The sequence below is a fragment of the Phodopus roborovskii genome, unplaced genomic scaffold (assembly GCF_943737965.1).
Source record: "Phodopus roborovskii unplaced genomic scaffold, PHOROB, whole genome shotgun sequence".
NCBI lineage: Eukaryota > Metazoa > Chordata > Mammalia > Rodentia > Cricetidae > Phodopus > Phodopus roborovskii.
The window spans coordinates 4341375-4362201 of NW_026125391.1; the positions used below are offsets into that span (position 1 = coordinate 4341375).

The following is a 20827-nucleotide window of genomic DNA, read 5'->3' on the forward strand; positions in this document are numbered from 1 at the left end:
CAAGGTGGCTAAAGGTTGGTTTGTTGGCAGTTCCTTAAATTTAGAGCAGGGAAGAGTGCCACATCAGTTGACCCTTTTTGCATGCAGATTTCTAGGTGTCATACAATGCTGTTTGCAGCAGTCTATTCACAGTAGAACCTCTTTTGTTGTTTGTTTATTTGTTTGTTTGAGACAGGGTTCTTTTGCAACTGTCCTGTCTGTACTAGACTCATTCAAACCTGTCTCTGCCACCCAAGTGCTGGAAATATGCCACCAAGTCTGGTTACAACATCTTTCTTAATCATAATTCATCTTCACAAATCCTGCTACTCTCTGATCAACTATGTTTGTATAATATTCAATGTCTTTCATTTTCAGTTCTGTAGCATTCACAGCATCCTCATCAAGAGCAGATAACATTTCAAGCACTTTCTTGCCTCATCTATAAAAACACTCCCTCATCTGTTGATTTATCATGAAATAATATCATAACTTTAGTTCTCTTGCCATTTCCTTCTGATCTGGTTACTTCTGTCACTGAAGTCCATTGAGTCTTTCAAAGTAATCCATGAACATTAGAATCCACTTCTAAACTACTGCTAATGTTGATAATTTGACCTTCTCCCATAGCTCATTAATGTTCCTAAAGGCATCTAGAATGGAAAATCATTTCCAAAAGGTCTTTAATTTACTTTGTCAAGATTCACAAGATGAATCACTATGGTAATTACAACCTTACAAAATATAATTCTTATATAATAACACTTGGAAGTTTGTAAAGAGTTTTTCCTTCCGCCACTGGTCTTGTCCCGCCGTCACACCAGCCCCAATTAACACAGAGAGACTCTGTATTTGATATAATGCTGTTGGCCCGTTACTTGTTTCTTATCAGCTAGTCTTATCTTACTGGAGCACAGGGTCCTGCGGTTCTGTTCTCTCCCATCTCTCCATGTTGACTCCTCCTTCCTACTTCCTCTTTCCTCCTTCTCTCCTAGTCCCTCCTATCTTCCTTTCCTATTGGCCAACAGTACTTTATTCATTAACCAGTATGAGAAACATATTTACAGAATGACATTTCCCATCAGAAGTTGACATTTCTTTTTGATTCATGGGCAGTGAGATGAATACTGTGTTGGCATAAGCACTTTATTTCTCTCTAAGAATTGCACTGACTAGGTATACTGGCAAGGAACAGCAATATTTGAAAAGGAATCCCACATGCTGGGATATCTCACTGGTTTCCATTTAACGAAACTTTGAACTGCTAACAACATTAGATCATAAAAGAAGATAAATAATAAAATAATTGTATCATATTAAGAATAGAAGCATCAAGCTAGATGTAGTATTATTTGAGTTTAATTTTTTTCAATGCAGAGAATTCCATGTGTTCTTCTAAAAATATTGATCTCAGGCTATGTACATGAAAATTGTAATTCAAAATGTGGTGGTGTTTTGGAATCATATTTTGTGTTTCAGTGTGGTCAGATTTAAATGACTAAGGTAATGCCATCCTGTTCCAATGTTATTTTGTGACTCCCTGGTTACTTCTTGTCCTTCCACTCCCAATAGTCACATTCAGAGTGACACTTCTGTGACTGTCCATGACCTTGGCCATACTTCAAACATGTTATAATATGAGGTTTCTGGCCTATCAGGTCCTTCAGCCTTCTCAGACGCCCAAAAAACACATGGACACTATATTAGTTATAGAGCTGTTGGCCATTGGCTAGCGCTGTCCTAATTATTAACCCATTTCTATTAATCCATGTATATCCATGTGGTCTTATCTTACTGGGGAATGCTGAACCTACAACTCCTTTGCCTACTACATGATGACTGCTGAGCATCTCCACAGAGAAGAGGGCAACTTCTTATTTGTCCCTGCTTATATCCTGTTACTGCCCAGCTACACAACTTCCTATCTGTACAGACCTCCGACCTCTATGGTTATCTAGTGGTAAGCTCCATTCTCTGACCCTCAGATAGGTTTTATTTGTGCAAGAAAGATATCACCACATTATATAATGTCTGGAAGTTACCCCGGATCTTCACAAAGAAAGCAGGTGTTACTAATCAGTTCTGAATCCCTTGCCAATGTTACTTACACCATCCCTCACCCCACTACCCGTTTGGGCACCAAGAGACTTTCCAGAGGGGCAAGTCTGATAAACGACTAAAACTTTTAATCATCTTGGTTGTCAGTAACTTTCTCTTGTGGTTTCATTTGGATGATCCCAGTGAAATCAGCCTTGCTCCTGGCCTTTCTTGCCAGGGAGTGGTTAGGGAAGAGGTACCCCCTGTCACAACCAATGTCTCAGAACCCTCACTGAGTCAGGAGAGGTATGGAGTGATTGTCCTATTCCCAACACTAAAACAGAGTCCTTCAGACACTCAGAGGAGGTAAATCTGTATGATGAACTCAGACCTGGTTCTGATTAAAGAGGGATAATCCCAAGGAAGTCTCCTTGAGAGATTTTTTTTAGGGTATTTTCTTTTCCATTTCCCTAGCTAGTGAGTATAGTTGGATGTTTTCTGTCCAGCCTGCCAGCTCCCTTCCACTCAGAGGCTTAATATTATAATTGTTTGGCCAATGACTCAGGCATATTACTGACTAGTTCTCACAATTTAACCCATTTCTATTATTCTATATTTTAGCATAAGGCTCATGGCTTGTTACCTCACATCTTGCCTCTCCAATGACTACATGGCATTCTCCTGACTCCACCATCTTTCTCTCTCTATCTCTGTTTGGATTTCCTGCCTAGTTACATTCCACTGTGTCATAAGCCAAAACAGCTTCATTTGTCAACCATATATTCATATCATACTAAAGAGCATCATACATCAAGTGAGCAATCCATATTTGCCTTTGAATAGACTGATCCAGTGTCCAATGAGACTACCTAACCTGGACATGAATACAATTACTTTCTTGTACCAGGGCTGTGGCAATCCTGACCTCAGTGTGGCTGGAGACTAATCACCCTGTGTCTGGAAACTGAATTTTTCATGAGACCCTTTGCTTCTTCCTTATATACCTCTCTAGTATAACATAATGTTGGAAAGGTATGTCAGGAGCAGGAAGTAGATAGATCACATCTTGATTGTACACAGGAAGCACTGGAAATGACAGAAAGCTATAAACTCTAAAAGTCCATGTGACTTTCTCTATCAAGGCTTCCATCCTAAAAGTTTTATAACCTCCTAAAACCAAATGTTTACATACATAAGCCTATTAGAGCCATTTAGTCTTCAAACTACTACACAGAGCCTGTCTAAGAAAATGTAGTGGAAAGCGAAGTCAGGTGAAGTGGTGCACTTCTTTAATCCCAGCACTTGGAGCACTTGGGAGGCACAGACAGCCAGATTTCCATTAAGTTAAAGATCAGCCTTGTCTACATAATTCTAGGCCAGTCAAGACTACACAGTGAGATCCTGTTTTGTTTGTTTTTGTTTTTGTGTAAGTAGAACAGGACATCCAACATCGTGCATGCACATGTATAAGTGCATGCACCTGTACACATGTGTACATTCACTACACAACTACGTGTGTGTGTGTGTGTGTGTGTGTGTGTGTGTGTGTGTGTGTGTGTAAGATGACAAACAAATCAGTACAGTCTTGTTTCTATTCAAAACTCAAGTTGACTTTACAAACCTTGTTAAAAAGAAAAGACCAGATCCTGGTTAAAAAAAAAAAAAAAAAAAATTTTTTTTTTTGAGTAAAATGTACTAAGAATTTAAGAAAAGGGGAGATTATTAAAGTTCTACAGTATCAAGACTCTCCTAAAGTAGGACAGAGTCATAATTTCTTTTTAAAGACAAGGAGTAAAAAGTGAGTCTGAAGCAAAGCCATAGCATGTTCACCTTAAAACCCACATTTGAAATGCTGGGAAACAAACATGACTCTGGAAAAACAGCTGTAAATTTTTAGTTTCATATCTATCCTAGTGAAAACCAGAATACGATATTTTATGTGGAATTTGAGACTTCATTTTATGAAACAACCACACTCTGAAGAATGATAATTATATTGCTCCATAAAATTTGTTAATGAAGATTTAGGAAGACAAGTAGGTAAAAACATAGCATCATAAAGCTATGACATAGCATTCAGAAAATTTCATGTTAATGTTTCCCGGAAAAATCAAAAATGGGGCATGCATGCCATTTTTCAGGGAGTTGGTAGCAAACATACATGGCAGTAAGATAAACTGGCAAGTTTCATTTCAGGTTTAATTTGGATTTTGTTCAATGATGAAATATTTAGAGCAAATTTTGTGGTGGTTTTCCATAAATGAAAATCATGGCCAACTGAAATATTTACTTATAATTAGAAATGGAGCAACTGTGAAGATATAAAGAAATTTGGGTAAAATTTAAATTTCATAAAATAACTTTCAAATCAGGAGACTAGTCACTCAGGTGAAGATAATTATGAGAATATGTTTAGAAAATATCAAAGGCTTGGCTTTAAAACTTCATACTTGTAAGGAATATTTAGGAAGAGCCAACGAATCACTTTTAGCATCTCTGAGATTTTAAATTCTGAGTTTCATTTACTTGTTTTTCTTCATTATATATTGAGATTAAAAACAAGGCTCCAGGAATAAATATTTTATGATTTTTTTCTGAGAGGACCCTTAAGGTGAAAAGAGTGAATGAGTATTTTTATCCATATTAAACCTCCATCTTATTTAAAATTTAAAATAAAAATATTTTCACTTCTTTTGGTCCTAATTTCTTATGGAATTTCTTCTCTGCTTTTGGGTATAACATGATGTTCATGTGTATATATGGATAAGCTTTACAACTGAATATTAAGTAGTTCAATTGAATTGTCTATGCATTATGCATTTGACTTTAATCACCAGCCATTATTCAAGTCTAGCCAGAACAGAGAATTTTTTGTGTGTGTGACGATTTTTCCATAAATAATTGAGTCTCTGCTAGGAACCAAAGATGAGTAAGTTCTTACCTCCACTTCTTAGGGACTCTGAATCACAGAAATTGGTAACAAAAGGGGCCATTACAACAAAGAATGATTTAGTAATAATGTTATCAATAGTGTGTGAGGATACATGAATGGATAAACAACTTATGTGTGTATAAAGGACTAGAGATGTGACTTTTGAATAAGACCCTTACACTCTGTGTCCTTGTTTCCAGGTAAAGTTTAGTCTTACTTGGATTAGCAAAGAAGGAAGAGGAGGAGGACTGTGGGGGTCTTTTTCTCCTATACTTACATGCAAAGGCCGAGGAGACTAGCTTCCAGCCCCTACCCAGTGTTCCAAGAGAGAAATGCTTCTCAGGAGTGGGGAGAATGAAAGATTTCTAAAATAATTTGATTCACTTGATCTGAGGGTCATTTTCTTTATTTCCTCGTTAATTTTTTTTTTTGTCCTAATTGTCTAGAATTTCTTAGCTCTAATTCTCTGTCCTGATTCTATTTTTCTTCATTCTTTATTCTACTGTATTCTTTACTCTCTCATTATTTATTTTTCTCTATTCTACATTCTTATTCCTCCACCATTACAAAATCTGAAGCATATATACATTCATTCATTAGCAACTTGTTAGAAAAAAATACAAAACAAAACTACAAGGCAAATTCTCAGGGACTCAGGGACACAGGCATTCTTTGAAGATACATAGCCAGCTTTCAGGAGACACAGCTCCAACTGTGGAGGTTCTGGCCACCTCTTAATGGGGCTGCTACAGATTGCAAAGGGAAGAAATTAAATCATTAAGAGATATAAGAAAATGTCAAAAAATATGTGCACTATTTTACACTTCTTAGGTATGATTAATAATATCTAGATGCCATTAGTTAGTAGCCTTTTTCTTATCACCTGAGTCTCAGGACCTAAACAAAAATAGTTTGTCTACTGCATCAAAAGCTTATACAGAGTGTTAATTGCTATTTTAAGTCAGAGGGGGGGGGGAAGATGTGCCAGTGACAGAAGCTTAGCTTAGGGCAACATAGGTACTATTGATCTCTTGAAGGGCTGTGATATAACAAGCCCAGACACCTGTGATTCTTTCCTAATTTATTATAAATCTTTGAATAGCTTATATCCTACAAGACTACATACCTGCAATTTCATAAGTAAAATATGTGAAAGTACTGTTTGTAATCTGTCCAGAAGGACACAAATCTGGCAAAATTGCTCTGTCAGCCAAGGATAAAGAATAGGCCTATGAATTTCCTCCATCAGATTAGCTGGTGAATTAGTCTTATATATCAGCTGTCATCTGTTGTAATTGTACCATGGCCTGCAGCAGCTTGTGACATATACTGTGGTTGTTTGGATGAGAATGGACTCCATAGCTCATATGTTTGAAAACTTGGTTGGTATGAGCACTTTCCCACCAGCTTGGTCCCAGAACCATGTCAGCCCCAAATAACATGCAGAGACTCTACTAGTTATAAAGCTGTTGGCAATGGCTAGAGCTTCTTAATTGGCTAGCTCTTTCTTAGATATTAACTCATTTCTACCAATCTAAGTGTTTTCACCTGGTCTTATCTTACCCAAGAGAGGGTCTGGACCTCTTTTCTCATGCCCTACATCTTGACTCCTCTCCCAGAATCTTCCTTGTTCCTAGTCCTGCTATCTTGCCTTCCTATTTGCCAACAGTGCTTTATTCATTAACCAATAAGAGAAACATATTTACAGAATGAAATCTCCCATCACCTGGTACCTGGTTGATAGAACTGTTTGGGAAGGATTCAGAGGTGTGGCCTGTTTGAGGAGATTTTGTTAGTGGAGGATGGTCTTTGAGGTCTCAAAAGCCTCTGGCCATCATCTCCAGTGTGGGGTTTCTGCCTGTTCCTTGTGGTTTTTAAGATGTGTGCTCTCAGCCACTGTTCCAATCACCTCTTGATGTCTTATCTCATTAAAAGTTTTGTTTGATTGTTTGTTGTGGGCAGGGAGTCACAGAGTAGCTCAGTAGTGCACTTGCCAAGTATGTACTGGTTTCGGTTTCAATTCCAGGTTCCCAAAGATTTTGTTTGCAGCACACCCTTCTTTATATATGTATTTTTATAATAAGAACCCAGTAGTGTGCACTTGCATATTCACAATGGAAACAAGATTACATCTCCCAAGGTATGTTAGATTTTTCAGTCTTCTGAGCCCAGAATTTATGTCCCTTCTGTGTTGCTCAACATTGTGTTCCTTTGTGTTTTGTCATTTCCTAAATTAAAGATGGTTAATCTTGTCACTTTGATGTTATCTAGTATTTTCATGGAAACAGCTGCCTAAGTATGTCTGGGAGTTTCTAGATTAGGTTAGTTGAAATATAAGACCTGGCTTAATTTGGGAGGCACCATTTTATGGCCTGGAGTACTGGGCTGAATAAAAAAGAGAGAGTGGGCCTGAATCTCTGTTTGCAGGTGGTGGCTATAATGTGACCAGCCTCTCTCAATCTCCTTTGCAGGTGGTGGCTATAATGTGACCAGCCTCTCTCAATCTCCTTTGCAGGTGGTGGCTATGTGACCAGCCTCTCTCAATCTCCTTTGCAGGTGGTGGCTATAATGTGACCAGCCTCTCTCAATCTCCTGCACCTCTCCTTCCACATGATATAAGCCATCCTAAATCCCTCATCCCTCTCTCTTCTTTTCTCCCTCTCTCATTCCTTTTTTCTTCCTCAAGTTGCTTTTTGTCAGGTATTTTCATGCAGCAAGTAAAGTAACTAATACAGAAATTAAACTAGAAGGTAGCTTGCAGTTAATGTGCTGAAAGGTGTCTCAGATAACAAAAATACAGAATACTAGCAAGGTCAAACAAATAGCTGTGTAATTAACACGGACAAGTAATAGATATTTTACATTGATTTTTTTTGTTTGTCTGTTTTTTGGGTTTTTTTTTTTTTTTTTTTTTTTGTTATGGGCCAGTGCCAGTTGTTTCTTTTGCCTTAGATCACCTCTCATTAATTAAACCACCTAGCTGAATGGGCTTTTTTGTATCCATGTCTAGAATGAACAACTTTCTCATTTATCTATTCCAGGGCTTTAAACAGTAATATATGCAAGAGTTGTATGTTTCTCTAAGGAATAGCACAAGATATAATAATATAATACTGTCTCGAGGAGTAGTGGTTAAATTTGGGGAGGGGGTCATTTATCTCTTTTCTAATATAACTGAAGTTATGAGTTCTTGCTGGGCACAATGGCATGTGTCTTTATTTCCAGCATTTGGGAGACTTCAAGGTCATCCCCTGAGGCACAGTGAGGCTGGGCAACATGCACACACTCTCTCTCTCTCTCAAAACAAACTATGAGCTCTTTCCAGAAAAGTAGCTATCATACAATTTTTCATTAAATTTCAGGAGATCCAATGACCCTTCTGAAGGCTTCTATAGTTCAGACCTGAGGTTATAAAACTTTAGACTGTATGAGACTCAACTTTATTTCAACCAATTTTATTAGTAATATGTCAAGAGAGATTTAAGAGAGTTAAAATTTTACAGAGTCAGCCTGAATAATGGGACAGTAATGTACTCACAAAGCTGAAAAAATGACTAATATATTTGCTTGCTGTATTACTGTGGAGCTAGGATTAAGTGCAGCAAAATACTTCTGAATTATAGTTTAATAGGCATTACTGTCCATTTTACAGATATTCATGGGACTCTGGCTCTATAATAGAAGTTGTGCTCAGCATGAAGCTAAAGGATGCAAAGATGCTTATACTTTTCTTTATGAAAGCAAGTAAAGAAAGAGTGGGTAATAGAATTAACTAAAGGGAGCTGAATGACTAAATAAGAAGACTGGGGCTGCAGAAATGATTTAGGTGGTAAAGTGCTTGCTGTGCAAACAAGAGGGTCTCAGTTTGGATTCCCAGCACTCATGTAAAAACCCTGCCATAGTAGCATATCTGTATTCCTAACACTAGGGAAATGAAGACAGGAGGATCCCTGGAGCTAGCTGAACAGCTAGTTTATCAAATTTGTATGCTCCAGGTTCAGTGAAAAAAACCTTTCTCCAAAAGTAAGGTGAAGAAAAAAGAGGTATCTACATCCAACTTAACACTCATACACTTGTGTACACAAACATATGCATATATCTTAGTATGCTTTCTATTATTGTGATAAAATACCATGACCAAAGGCAATGTAGGGAGTATTGGATTTATATTGATTACATAACCCAAGTCACAGTCCACTGAAGGAAGCAAAGCAGTAACTCAAGTAGGGCAAGAAACCAGGCTGGAACTGGAATAGAGACCATGGAGTAATAATGCTATTTACTGGCTTCCTGTCCATGGCCTGATTAGCTTGCTTTCTTTTACAACCAGTGACAAACTCCCCCAGGGAAAGGCACTGCCCAGGACACTGGGAATTTCCACATCAATCATCAACCAAGATATTTCCCAGAGTCCTGCCTACAAACCTGTCTAATGGATGGATTTTCTCAATTTTCCCTCTTAACAAGTGACTCTAACTTGTGTCAAGTTGACAAAAACTCATCAACACACACACACACACACAAACACGAAAACAAAACAACAACAACAACAAAAAAACACTTTCAATATAACATGATTTTATTTTTTTAAATAGTATTGATTTTACTACTTTGACTAGGTAAGTGGAATTATGTACTCCAACATGGTTTGGCCTTCTGTATTTTGTGTTAATATTTGCGTATCTGTGCTTATTATTAATTCCATGGCAATGCCTAAATCCAAGATCAGTCAATACTGAAATGCCACAAGTTTATTTTTCACCACTCTTATGTATCTTATCCAAAAAGGGGAACAAAGTATTATATGTAACAAACAGACTTTTCTTCTTCACTTATTCTAAGGGTTCAGTAACCACACCTTAGCTTCAACTTCTCCTTCCATAGCCTTGAGAGTCAGGAGTAGCCACACCTCAGATTCAGTTCTGTTGTTGTTTAGAGTAAGACAGCCAAACATCCTACTGTAGCTACACCTTTGACCTTTAGATCTCATAACTTGCTGAGGACAGTTTTGAACTCTCTGTCCTTGTGCCAAGATAGAGTTGCAGTCATCTCTATGGACACCCACAAGATACAAACTATGATTTATAAAATGTTTATTATTAACCCATTGAAATTTTTGGTTTATAAATATAGGTTTACAAACACAGGGTGTAAGACACTTAATTGTATTATAATGTTGAGCTACATATGCACAAATATAAGGTACTAAAATACATAGTTTCTTTCCATTTTAAAAGTTATCTGCCTAGAAGGTTGAGTTGAACTGAAAAAAAATTCTAATAGTGGTATTTCCCTTTATACCATAGGTATATAACTATAGCCAAATGGTTATACAACACAGAAAAGGTATTGAGAATAATATGTTAATATTAAATTCTACCATCTTTTGCTATTACCTAAGTATGTATCATCATGTACAAAATCTGTTCTAAGAAAAGTATCTTCAAAGAAATGGAATTAATATATTAAGTGTCCTTATTTTGCAGACTTTAGGGACTGAGGCTCTCTTCTTGGCCCCAGTTCTGGGGAATTGACCCTCAAACCAGGCAAGTGTACAAACCAAGCAACTGCTTTATCGCTGAGCTTTATTCCCAGCTCTTGGAGGGTAAAGATACTAGGTTGCTCAAGTCATATGCCAGAAGCACAACCAGGACTGATGTAGTCTGGCCAATTTTGACTGCATCTTTTTTCTATTATTTCTATTTTATTTTGTAATTATAATAGGATAATTATCAAGTAATAAGACTGTTTCTTCAGTCAAACAAGTCTCCTTGTTTCTCCTCTTATACTGAGCATTATAAGAATAGGATGCTCTATGTAAAGTGCTTTCATAGCTTCAAAGAACTTTATATACAGGACATAGTTCATTTCCCACATGATTTTATTTATCTGGAAAAGGCGGATACAAAAATCATGGCCTTAAAACCTTTTTTATATCACAGTGATCACAGTGACTATATATTATCTTGATGTTTCTTCAGATAGACAGTTCTCCTGCTGTAGCTGGCTCATAAAGAGTTTCCAAAGAATCTGTTGTTCTTATAGCTCAAAAAGAGTGATCTTTGAGTGTAGGCTAAAGACTTCTTGCCAAAGATGTTCCTTATTTGTATCTTGTCTGGAGTAAGAATGTTCAGTTTGTAAAACTTCAGCACTATGGTCTACATCCCTATAGAAGGAGTATTCAGTGTCTGTGTCTTCCATTTTCATGGTTTCCTTTGAAGCTGGTATGAAAGAATTAACTGCAGGCTTAGACTTTACTATCTGCATTAAAATGGTAATAATAAATTTGTTATTTATGTTTAATTTTTCAACTGTGCTGAAGAGGAATGAATTTTCCTGACCTGACAAGGTCAGGAAATTAATTATAAAGTTTGGATTAACAAGATGGTTGGCAATCATGTCTTCTGAATTTGAAGTTGTCAAAGCAACAGTTGGAGAATTTTGATTCTCAAAAGATGTAGAAAACCCAACTATACCTAAATCTTGATTTAGTGATGTTTTATGGTATCTAGCTTAAGAGTTAATATATTACCTTATATGCTTTATACACTTGGGGGTGGTGGCTTCAACAAAGCAGATGAATCAAGTAATTCTGCATGTTCAGAGAGTACATCTATGTTACCTGTATTTTCCTTTGCTTCATTTGATCCAAGTGATTCTTCAGACTTGGCTTTTAGGCATACTTCTTTCACATCACCCAATTTTCTCTTCTGAGACTTTGTTTTTAGAAGTATCTTTTCCCTAGAAAATATTTTTAAATTCTGAAAAAGACATACTAATAGACTTTCATTAGTTAGAGCTACATAAACTATAATTTTGAGCAGTATACTGGTCAAACAAACTTATTCAGTCATGAAAGTTCTACTTAAATATATTTTTAATTTTTAAAAAAGCATTACTGTCTTCAATATATGACAAACATTTTAGGTTTTTCAAAAGACTAGTGAGTAAAGCATAGCCCACCAGTTAAATAAAATGTAAGTATGCATAGCCTATTTTTGTAATTGTTGTTTCTTAAACTGCTTCATAATAGTTCAATTTAAAGAAACTGTCATACTCTTAGTACCAGTACAAATTAGTGTTGCTTTTTTCTCATGCATTTGTTTTCTCAACAGTAATCATTCTTACTTTCTCTACTCATTCACCTTGAAAAGTGTCCCTGCAACATTACTCCCTCTCTACTACTTTAACACCTGATAGTCTTGGGGCAAAGGAATGATTGCAGTTTGCTTTAAATAATGGATACTCCATCTGATATCAAGATCAGGAGTAAAATGGTCACTACACAAGAACTGGTATTTACTGGGAACTCAAAACTCTCTCCTCGTATTCTTCAACTGCTTTTCAAGTCTTTATCATGTAGAGGAAACCTGAAATTCAAACAAACAAACAAACAAAAAACTTCGACATATTTTTAACATTTTTGCCAAATTCCTAGCTTGCATATCTAAGTAACCCATTGTTGAGTGTTACAAAAGCAAGGTAACCATCCCTGTCAAGTAATAGAATCTCTACAATTATCACCATCATGTTTCTGTGAAGTAAGAAAACCAAGATATGGTAAGTGGCCATAACTTCATCTGATAATAGCTTATAAAGCACTTCAGTGCTCTTTCAACTAAAATGTGTTGCTACAAAGGATAAAGTTTACATATACTTCCTACGGGTTATACATAATTATTATATAGTTTGCTAGAAGTAGCAAATATATTCATAAATTACAAGTTTTCATTCAAATGTACTTAATAAAGGATAAGTCAAATGGTTTGCTGTCTACAATTTTAGGCAGTATTAACATTTTAGCTTACTTGTATCTTTTTTTTCTTTTTTGAGACAAGATCACTATGTACGCCAGGCTGGCCTCAATTTCATGATTCTCCTGCCTCATTCTGAGTGCTAGGATTACAGGTATGTATCACCATGCTTATCTTGTGTTAATATTTTAAGTGAGGAATCAATTGAAACAAATGCTTTAACTGAAAATAAAATGACTAATACTCCATTCTCTTTACTACTGGGTTCTGCATGAGCTCTACTTATGTGCAATTTAGTCAAATGTTTCTAGATGTTGACCCCAGATTAGGAACTGTAACATTCAAGTTCTGAAAGAAGAACGGTGATGAAAGAAAAGAATTGAGTATGTTTACATGTTCAACCTCAGCCAAGTGTGATGACATACCCTGAAATCCCAGCATTCATTTGGCTGAAGCAGAAAACTTGACATTCTGTTCCTGTATTGATAATCTGAATTCAGGGCTGGCTCTAAGATAGTGAAATACATTTTATAGGCAAAAGTGTATTAATGGCAGTGCCAGAATTTGACAGAAAAAAAATTTGTTAGTTTAACAAATTTAAAGTACATTAAAGCATAGCTAACAATAATTTATATTTAATTAGATGACATTCCAAAAGATAACCCAAGGCATATACTATATAATTACACAAAACATAGTTATTATACTCTCAATCTCAAATTACTTAGTTCATGCTTTGTAAAATTAGCATTTTTACTTGCCTCAAGTTTTGCTAAGTTTTCAAGGTCCTACAAGAAGAGCCTAGGTATGTAGGAAATAACTTGTCACACTGACAACTTTATGTAGGAAAGCCAGATGACCTACTTTTGGGAGTTCTTGCCAAATGAAATAATTTGTCCTTTAACCTTGAACATATTGTTTTTACATGTGATAGGCATAACCAAAACAGGTACTTAAAGGCAAAAAGGTCAAGATCAAGCTTTTGCAACATTTAAAACGAGAATATACCTCTTATAAATTCATGTGGAATATGCAGCATACACATGCAAAGTTATATAACAAACTTTTATAAATGTACTTTGTGAATGTCTTTATTGGTAACTGGATCAAACTACTTCTCTGACCTACTCAGCCATGTTCTTAAGAAATCTTCTAGATTGTTTCTTGAATAATTTCTTACATTGGCTTATTTCTTTTCTTTTTCTTTTTGGTGTTTTTGTTTCACATTCTGTAATTTCTTTAAATTTGTAAGATAGTCACATTTCTTTTTTGCTGACATGGTCTCTACTGTGTTGCCTAGCGTGGCCTTGAACTCCTGATTCTCCTGCTTCAGCATCCAGAATGTTGAGATTACAAATGTGTACCACCATGCCCTGCTCAGATTATATGCTGAACACTAAATGCACACAAAGTACTAGATTCTTATAAATTGATAGCAGAAAAAATTTACTTCTGTAATTATGCCCTCCACAAGGATGAAAGATCTTTGACTCCAACTCTCAGAGCTAGAGTCATCACTGTTATGACATTGGCCTTTTAACTAACCATGAATTTGATTTTTCTTTTTCTTTCTAAATATCATTGCATTTTGTGGAAGGGATTCAAGACAACCAATAATGGAAATAATGCCACGTCATGTGAATGACTTGGGTTTATAAGCTTTTCCCTTAATTGATTGAACCATTATTGAATAACAGCATTGAACTAAAAACAATGGTATTCTCAAAATAACTTTGAAGTAAATGACAAATCAGATTAGCTCTATCTGGAATGACTTAAATACAAGGAAAAAGGAAATGGAATATTTTAACTGCACTGACGTTCACATATATAAGTTTAACATATACTCCAAGTAATGTGTTGTGTTTACTCATACAGAAGAGAAATCTGAGGAGCTGAGATATTCAACACTTTGCAAAAGTTACTGAAGCAAGGGAAACACGGCTTGAACCCAGCAAATCCAGATGTGGAATGACACACCTCTTGTCTTGGCTTCTGAATGAACTAAGTACTTAGGTGTTGTTTCTGGATTTCTCATGCTGTCTTTTCACGCTCTCTGCACTAACTGAAGAGTTTAAATACCCTGTTAAGGACACAAGTTACAATTCCAGTCTATCAGAATTTTCAAGGTTGCTCACATCATTCAGCGGAAGCAACATAGGGTCACATTTTAGCTATGTGACCAACCTCACAAGAACCTCACCTTCCCAATTAGCGACTCAAGATGGACTTTAAACGTAGTTTACGTCGAAATGAGGTCAGCTAAAGCAGGGAAAGGGCTGGAAACCCCCTTGCACAGTGCAAAGCACCATGTGCTCGAGCCTTTTGGGGAACCAAGGACGAACAGACTAACAAAGTGACAGACCAAGTCTTGGACTCCGAGAGCCACTAACTCACTAAGGGTGAGGCTGAGTCTTCAGGTCACCGGGCTACTGAAGGATAAAAGCTCAGCTTCCGGTCTTTATTATGGCCGCGGCACGCAGCGGCGAGAGTTTACTTGGGGTCAACCCGCCCGCAAGGGGCGTAAACCCGGACTCCTCTCCAAAGCAGGGAGTGGAGGGCCAGGCCCCGGTCGCGCAGCCCAGCACGCCTGCGCGGCGATCCGCCCCAGGGAAGGACGTGTGCTTCGTCGACTCACTTCCGCTTCCCCAGGCTTTAGCACCGCCTCCTGGAGGTTGGTTCGGGAAGTGACGCACAGATCAAAAGGCAACAACAGTTTTCCACGTGCGCGTAAGGCGCCAAAGTCAGGTGGGCGGGCGGGAGCCAATGGGGAAGCGTTTCGTGTAGATCCTCTCGGGGCGGCCGCGCCAACCACGGACTCCCGCCAGTAGGGAGCGGGCCGAGAGGGACGGAGGCCGGTCTGCGAGGTCGGAGCCTGAGAGCCGGGAGCAGGGAGCCGGGAGCCGGGAGCCGGGAGCCGGGAGCCGGGAGCCGGGCCTCCGCGGTGTGGAGAAGCTGCTGCAGGGCGGGGCGCACGGGTGAGGACCGGGCTGGGCGGCGCGGAGACGGCCCCGCTTTGTGCCGGCTCCGCCTTGGCGTCCTGCTGTCGCGCGGCCGTTCGGCCGACGAAACGATTGTACCCCGAGTTGGCTGCGTCACACTCGGTGCAGGTGGTGGGGCTGGGGTCCGCTTTCCCAAGGCCAGGCCGGCGGCGTCGCGGAGCCTGCCGATGGGTCCCGAACACGGCACCGGCGCCCCAGTGGAGCGGGCCGGTCCGGAGTGCAGCGGGGTCGAGGAGGGCGCACCCATTGTTTGAAGGAGAAGCCAAGCCACTGAGACATCTCCAGGGTCAGCCTGGAGCAGAGGAAGGCGCCTTGCTGTCAGTGGTAGACTCGCCCTTTCACTGAGGGACATTGGCAGTTTCTGGCGCTCACCCGGCAAGCTTGGCTTATGGTTTTTTGTTTGTTTTTTTCTTTTTTTTTCTTTTTGTAGACAAGGTAGACCTAGATAGAGCTCACTGTGTAGACCAGGCTGGCCTTGAACTACAAAGTAATCCTGTCCCTGCCTACCGAGTGCTGGGATTAAAGGCCTGTGCCACCGTGCCCGGCTTCTGCTTGAGTCTTTAGACTAGACCGAGAGTTTGTACTTTGTGGTTGGTACGCGTGACTATGACTAAGTCTCAGGAAAAAAGTAACCTACCTGCTAATTAAGCTCAGAAAAGGCCACAAGAGAGGACGGCTGGCAGTTTCCACAAACTATAGCACGTTTTCGTCAGCCTTGTTATGTCATCATAGGCTATTAAGGACTAATGTGGTTCAGCATTCAAGAAAGCAAAGTATTATCAATTCTAAGTAAAAATGTTTTAAAGAGAAACGGTTTATTCGCTCACAAATTTGAAAAACTTAATCACTTATCCACAGTACAAACTATTTCCTTCCTCTGGTAGCCTAGCCTTAGAAGTCTTAAACTTTACTAATCCTGAGTTTTAAGCAGATGTTAATAACATTTCTGAAGTACTTAGGACCCTACATGTATGAAAACTGATTGTTTTAACCCCTTTAAGAGCAAATAGAATTAACCAACTTGAGAATCATCTTTCCTTCCTCACCTTTGCCTTGATGTTAAGATTCTAGCCAAACACAAAGAAGACTCGATTTTTCAATATTTGCATCATATTCTGAAGCTAGATGTTGTGAAGGCAATACTGAGAAAGCTGGGGTAGGAAGATCAGGACATCTAAGCCAGCTAGTACTTTTTAGGATGATGCTGTCTTAAAAAAATATTTTGAAGAGGTAATAATACCTTTAACATCACAGGCAAACAAAAGTTTATTAACATAAATAGTACAAATCTTGCCTTTCTAAGAAAGTATCAATTTAGATTTCTTTTCAACAGATAAGCAAAAGGCTTGCTAATAGATTCTTGATATTAGAGATATTGTCAGTACAATGTCATGAATATATGATACTGTGTGCATAACATTTTGATGCTGCTGTAAGTCTGTTATACCAAAGGTTTGTTGGGGTAATTGCTTTCTAGAATTCTTATCCTTGGGTTTAAAAAAAAAATGTGTTTTCCTTTCTTTTTTAGGATATCAAAAATGGCTACTCCCCAGTCAGTTTTTGTCTTTGCAATTTGCATTTTAATGATAACAGAATTAATCCTAGCCTCAAAGAGCTACTATGATATCTTAGGTGTGCCAAAATCTGCCTCAGAGCGACAAATCAAGAAGGCCTTTCACAAATTAGCCATGAAGTACCACCCTGACAAAAATAAGAGCCCTGATGCTGAAGCAAAATTCAGAGAGATTGCAGAAGGTAAGTAAATGACTTCCTGCAGTCTCATGGGTATTTCTAGTAAGGGCAATGATAACTGAGAATTTCATGTGCTCTTAAAGATCTTATGGAAATGGGAGAATTTGATGTAGATTTTTGCGATTACTAGAATAGGTACCTGACTCCTAATGAATTATAGTAGGTAATTTTATTTACAATTCTAAAAATGATAGAAAGACACCATTTCCCTTATTTGTTATTTCTGAGATTACTATGTATAAAGTGGGGTATTAGAAAGCCAAAATTCTTATCAAGTAACTTAAATGTATTTTACTAAGTATTGACTTAATATAAACAAAAAAGGTTAAGTATTGCATCTACGTTTCAAAACAACATGTCTTTAAAAAACTATAACGTACATTTTGTCTTCACACTAATTCTAAAACAAATGTACATTCCTGTATGTTACTTAAGTAGTTAATGGGTCTAACAAGAAGTTGGAGTTGAACATTTACTTAGTTAAGTGAAAAACCTGATTTTGTATTAGTTGGATGCATTTAATTTAATTCTTTAATACAAATACTAGTTCTGCACAAATAATATGAAGATGAACGAATTATTTTTTCCTACATTTGTGATAATGGTAGCATTTATTTATTTAACAAATATAGTATATTAATTGAAGAAATAATTAGAAAGATATCATTGTTCTAACTACTGATGAGTTGATAAAACAAAGTCCCTGCCTTGTATTACAATTACATTTTAGAAAGCTTTATTTTTATTTGTAATATTTTGTTTGTGATGTAAAATTCTTCCCAGAAATACATAAGCTGGAATCATGTATTTTAATTTTACATGTATATAATTTTGAATATTTTATCTTCAGTTGCTAAAAGATTTTTATCTCTTTCAGCATATGAAACACTCTCAGATGCTCATAGGCGGAAAGAGTATGATACAGTTGGACACACTGCTTTTACTAATGGCAAAGGACAAAGAGGGAGTGGAAGTCCTTTTGAACAGTCTTTTAACTTCAATTTTGATGACTTATTTAAAGACTTTAATCTTTTTGGCCAGAACCAAAACACTCGGTCTAAGAAGCATTTTGAAAAACACTTCCAGACACACCAGGATGGTTCCAATAGACAAAGGCATCATTTCCAGGAGTTTTCTTTTGGAGGTGGATTGTTTGATGATATGTTTGAAGATATGGAGAAAATGTTTTCTTTTAGTGGCTTTGAAACCACCAATCGACACACAGTACAGACTGAAAATAGATTTCATGGATCTAGTAAGCACTGCAGGACTGTCACTCAGCGAAGAGGAAATATGGTTACTACATACACTGACTGTTCAGGACAATAGTTGGTTCTTTTCTGTTTCTACTAAGCCCACTTAGTTTAATATTTCTCACTATGTCTGATGAAAATACAGTTTTCTGTGAACTGTTTTAACAAATGCATGATTTCACTTACGTTAAGCAGTTGGTTATAAGTATTCCATATATTATTTTTGACAGATTCAATCACATTCAGCTAGTACACAACTCTGATTATTAATTTTCCTGATTAGGAAAGGTTCTGTTGAAAGAAGATTATTTGCAAGATTTTTTTTTTCTTTATTCATTAACTCACTAATTTGGCCACACCCAAAAAAAATCCACAAACAAAACCCAATTTGCCTGGTACATACTTAAATATTAAACTTTAAAAGTTACTATAGATATAATTGTGTGAACTTGAATAATTTTTGCAGTGAAACCTCTGCTAATTTAAAATCCGCATGCCTTGTAGCACCTGTGACTTGGGTTACTAAATGTCTATGAAACCAATTGAGTCAGTCAGCGAAGGAGACAACAGGCTTTTGGCTAATTGCCACTGAATGCTTTAGAAAGTGCTGGTTTGATACTTACCACAAAAAGTTGCCTCTTCAGTAGAATTGTTTTAACAGGAATGATTGTATTGCACGTAGTTAAGCTGAAAATGAAAAAGTTTAAAACTTAATGATGAAATATTGCCAAGAGATTGTGTGTTTGTTACTGGGCTAATGATTTTGTATGATCAAAATCATAGCTATTTACACTTTTTTTTCATTTTTTTTTTTCTGTTTGTTGACTTTCTAGGTCTTAGTATCAATTTAAGAGTTTTGTTTTGTGTTTTTTTTGTTTGGTTTGACGTATGTGTGTGTGTAGTTCCTCTTGCACTTATCTTTATCTAGAGATTGACTAATACCTCATTGTTTTTGTAAAAGCAGCCAGTAATTTCTGTGCAACCTTATATGTGCAATATTTTTAAATCCTAAGAAATGTGTGCTTTTTTTGTTGTTAGAGTTATTTCTTTAGTTCTGCACTTTTCCATGTTATACTCCATCTGAGTATTAATCCTATGGATGCATATAAAAACTAGTAATGTCTCATGCAATATTGTGTGAGTGAGAGAAATACAAATATTTACAACCTGATCTTCACTGTTGTCATTTTATTATTCAGTTCTGGGCTGTACAGTGTATAAAATGGAGCAAATACTAATCAAAGGTCATATTCTTTATGTAGTTTTGTCTAACCAGAAACCACTAAGGTGATCTTACTTTATTACCATTTGGTAGCTTCTCTTTTGTTACCATCTCATATTTCAGTAGCTTGAAGGTTTTATTAACTATAATTTTTGTGTATTTGCTTTTTGAGAGCAAGTGTTGTGTTCTGTCACAAGGCCTTTCCTAATTAGGCCTGGTTGAGAAAAAGCGAGACTGCATAAAACTAACAATCTTTGGGATTACCCCTCCTCTCAACACACACTCTTGTAGTGCTTGGAATGATCCCAAGGTATGTCAGGTACTCATTCCACCATGAAGTACATTCCTAGCCCTCTCACCTTTTGAGAATTGTGTGCACTAATATGCAGGTGCATTTGCCTGAGGAGGCTAGAGGTTGATATTTGGGTGTCCACTATTGCTCTTCACCTTATTTATTTTTTTTGCTTATTTTTGAGGTAGTTCCTCTCACTGGGTCGAGTTTGAAGTATTTCCCAGACTAGCTGGTTCCTCTTTCTTCTGTCCCTATCCCATATAAGTGCTGGGGTTATAGGTATAGGCCACTATTCCTGGCTTTTTATGTGAGTACTGGGGATCTGAATTCAGTTCCCCAAGCTTACATTTTAATCTGCTTTGCCATCTTACCAGCCTCACTGTAAGAATTTTTAAGAAAATGAATATTTTATATTCATGAATCTTGTTTCCTGGAAGTTATGTTTGGTAGTAAGAAAATATCCATATGTTGAATGTTGTTGAATGTTGGACCAAGGATCATAGTCTTTATGAAAAATTAGTCAAACATACCTCATTTTTAATAAGTGTTAACAAAGGATGAGTTATTTTTATACTCTTAATATGTGTATCCCTCTCTAAGACCT

The 20827-nt window shown here is 37.2% G+C and overlaps 2 protein-coding genes across 2 annotated transcripts; one reads left to right on the forward strand and one right to left on the reverse strand.

Annotated features, from left to right (window-relative positions):
* Positions 1-10576: 10576 nt before the first annotated feature.
* Positions 10577-15192, reverse strand: Thap5 (THAP domain containing 5; the record flags this gene model as incomplete). The annotated part of the gene is given in 6 exon segments (XM_051175082.1): positions 10577-11457; positions 11460-11667; positions 11669-11689; positions 12142-12302; positions 12305-12318; positions 15128-15192. Coding segments are annotated over 6 exon segments (1017 nt in total), but the record flags the coding sequence as incomplete, so codon positions are not given.
* A 395-nt stretch (positions 15193-15587) lies between these two features.
* Dnajb9 (DnaJ heat shock protein family (Hsp40) member B9) lies at positions 15588-19880 on the forward strand. Its single transcript, XM_051175062.1, has 3 exons — positions 15588-15680; positions 17233-17459; positions 18334-19880. The coding sequence occupies exons 2-3, from the start codon at positions 17243-17245 to the stop codon at positions 18783-18785; spliced, it is 669 nt and encodes a 222-aa protein (XP_051031019.1). The 5' UTR covers positions 15588-15680; positions 17233-17242; the 3' UTR covers positions 18786-19880.
* Positions 19881-20827: the final 947 nt, after the last annotated feature.

Coding starts and splice junctions, on each gene's coding strand:
- Dnajb9 (XM_051175062.1), top strand. CDS start 17,243: ATGGCTACTCCCCAGTCAGTTTTTGTCTTTGCAATTTGCATTTTAATG. Junction 17,460..18,333: donor ATTCAGAGAGATTGCAGAAG/GTAAGTAAATGA, acceptor TATCTCTTTCAG/CATATGAAACACTCTCAGAT.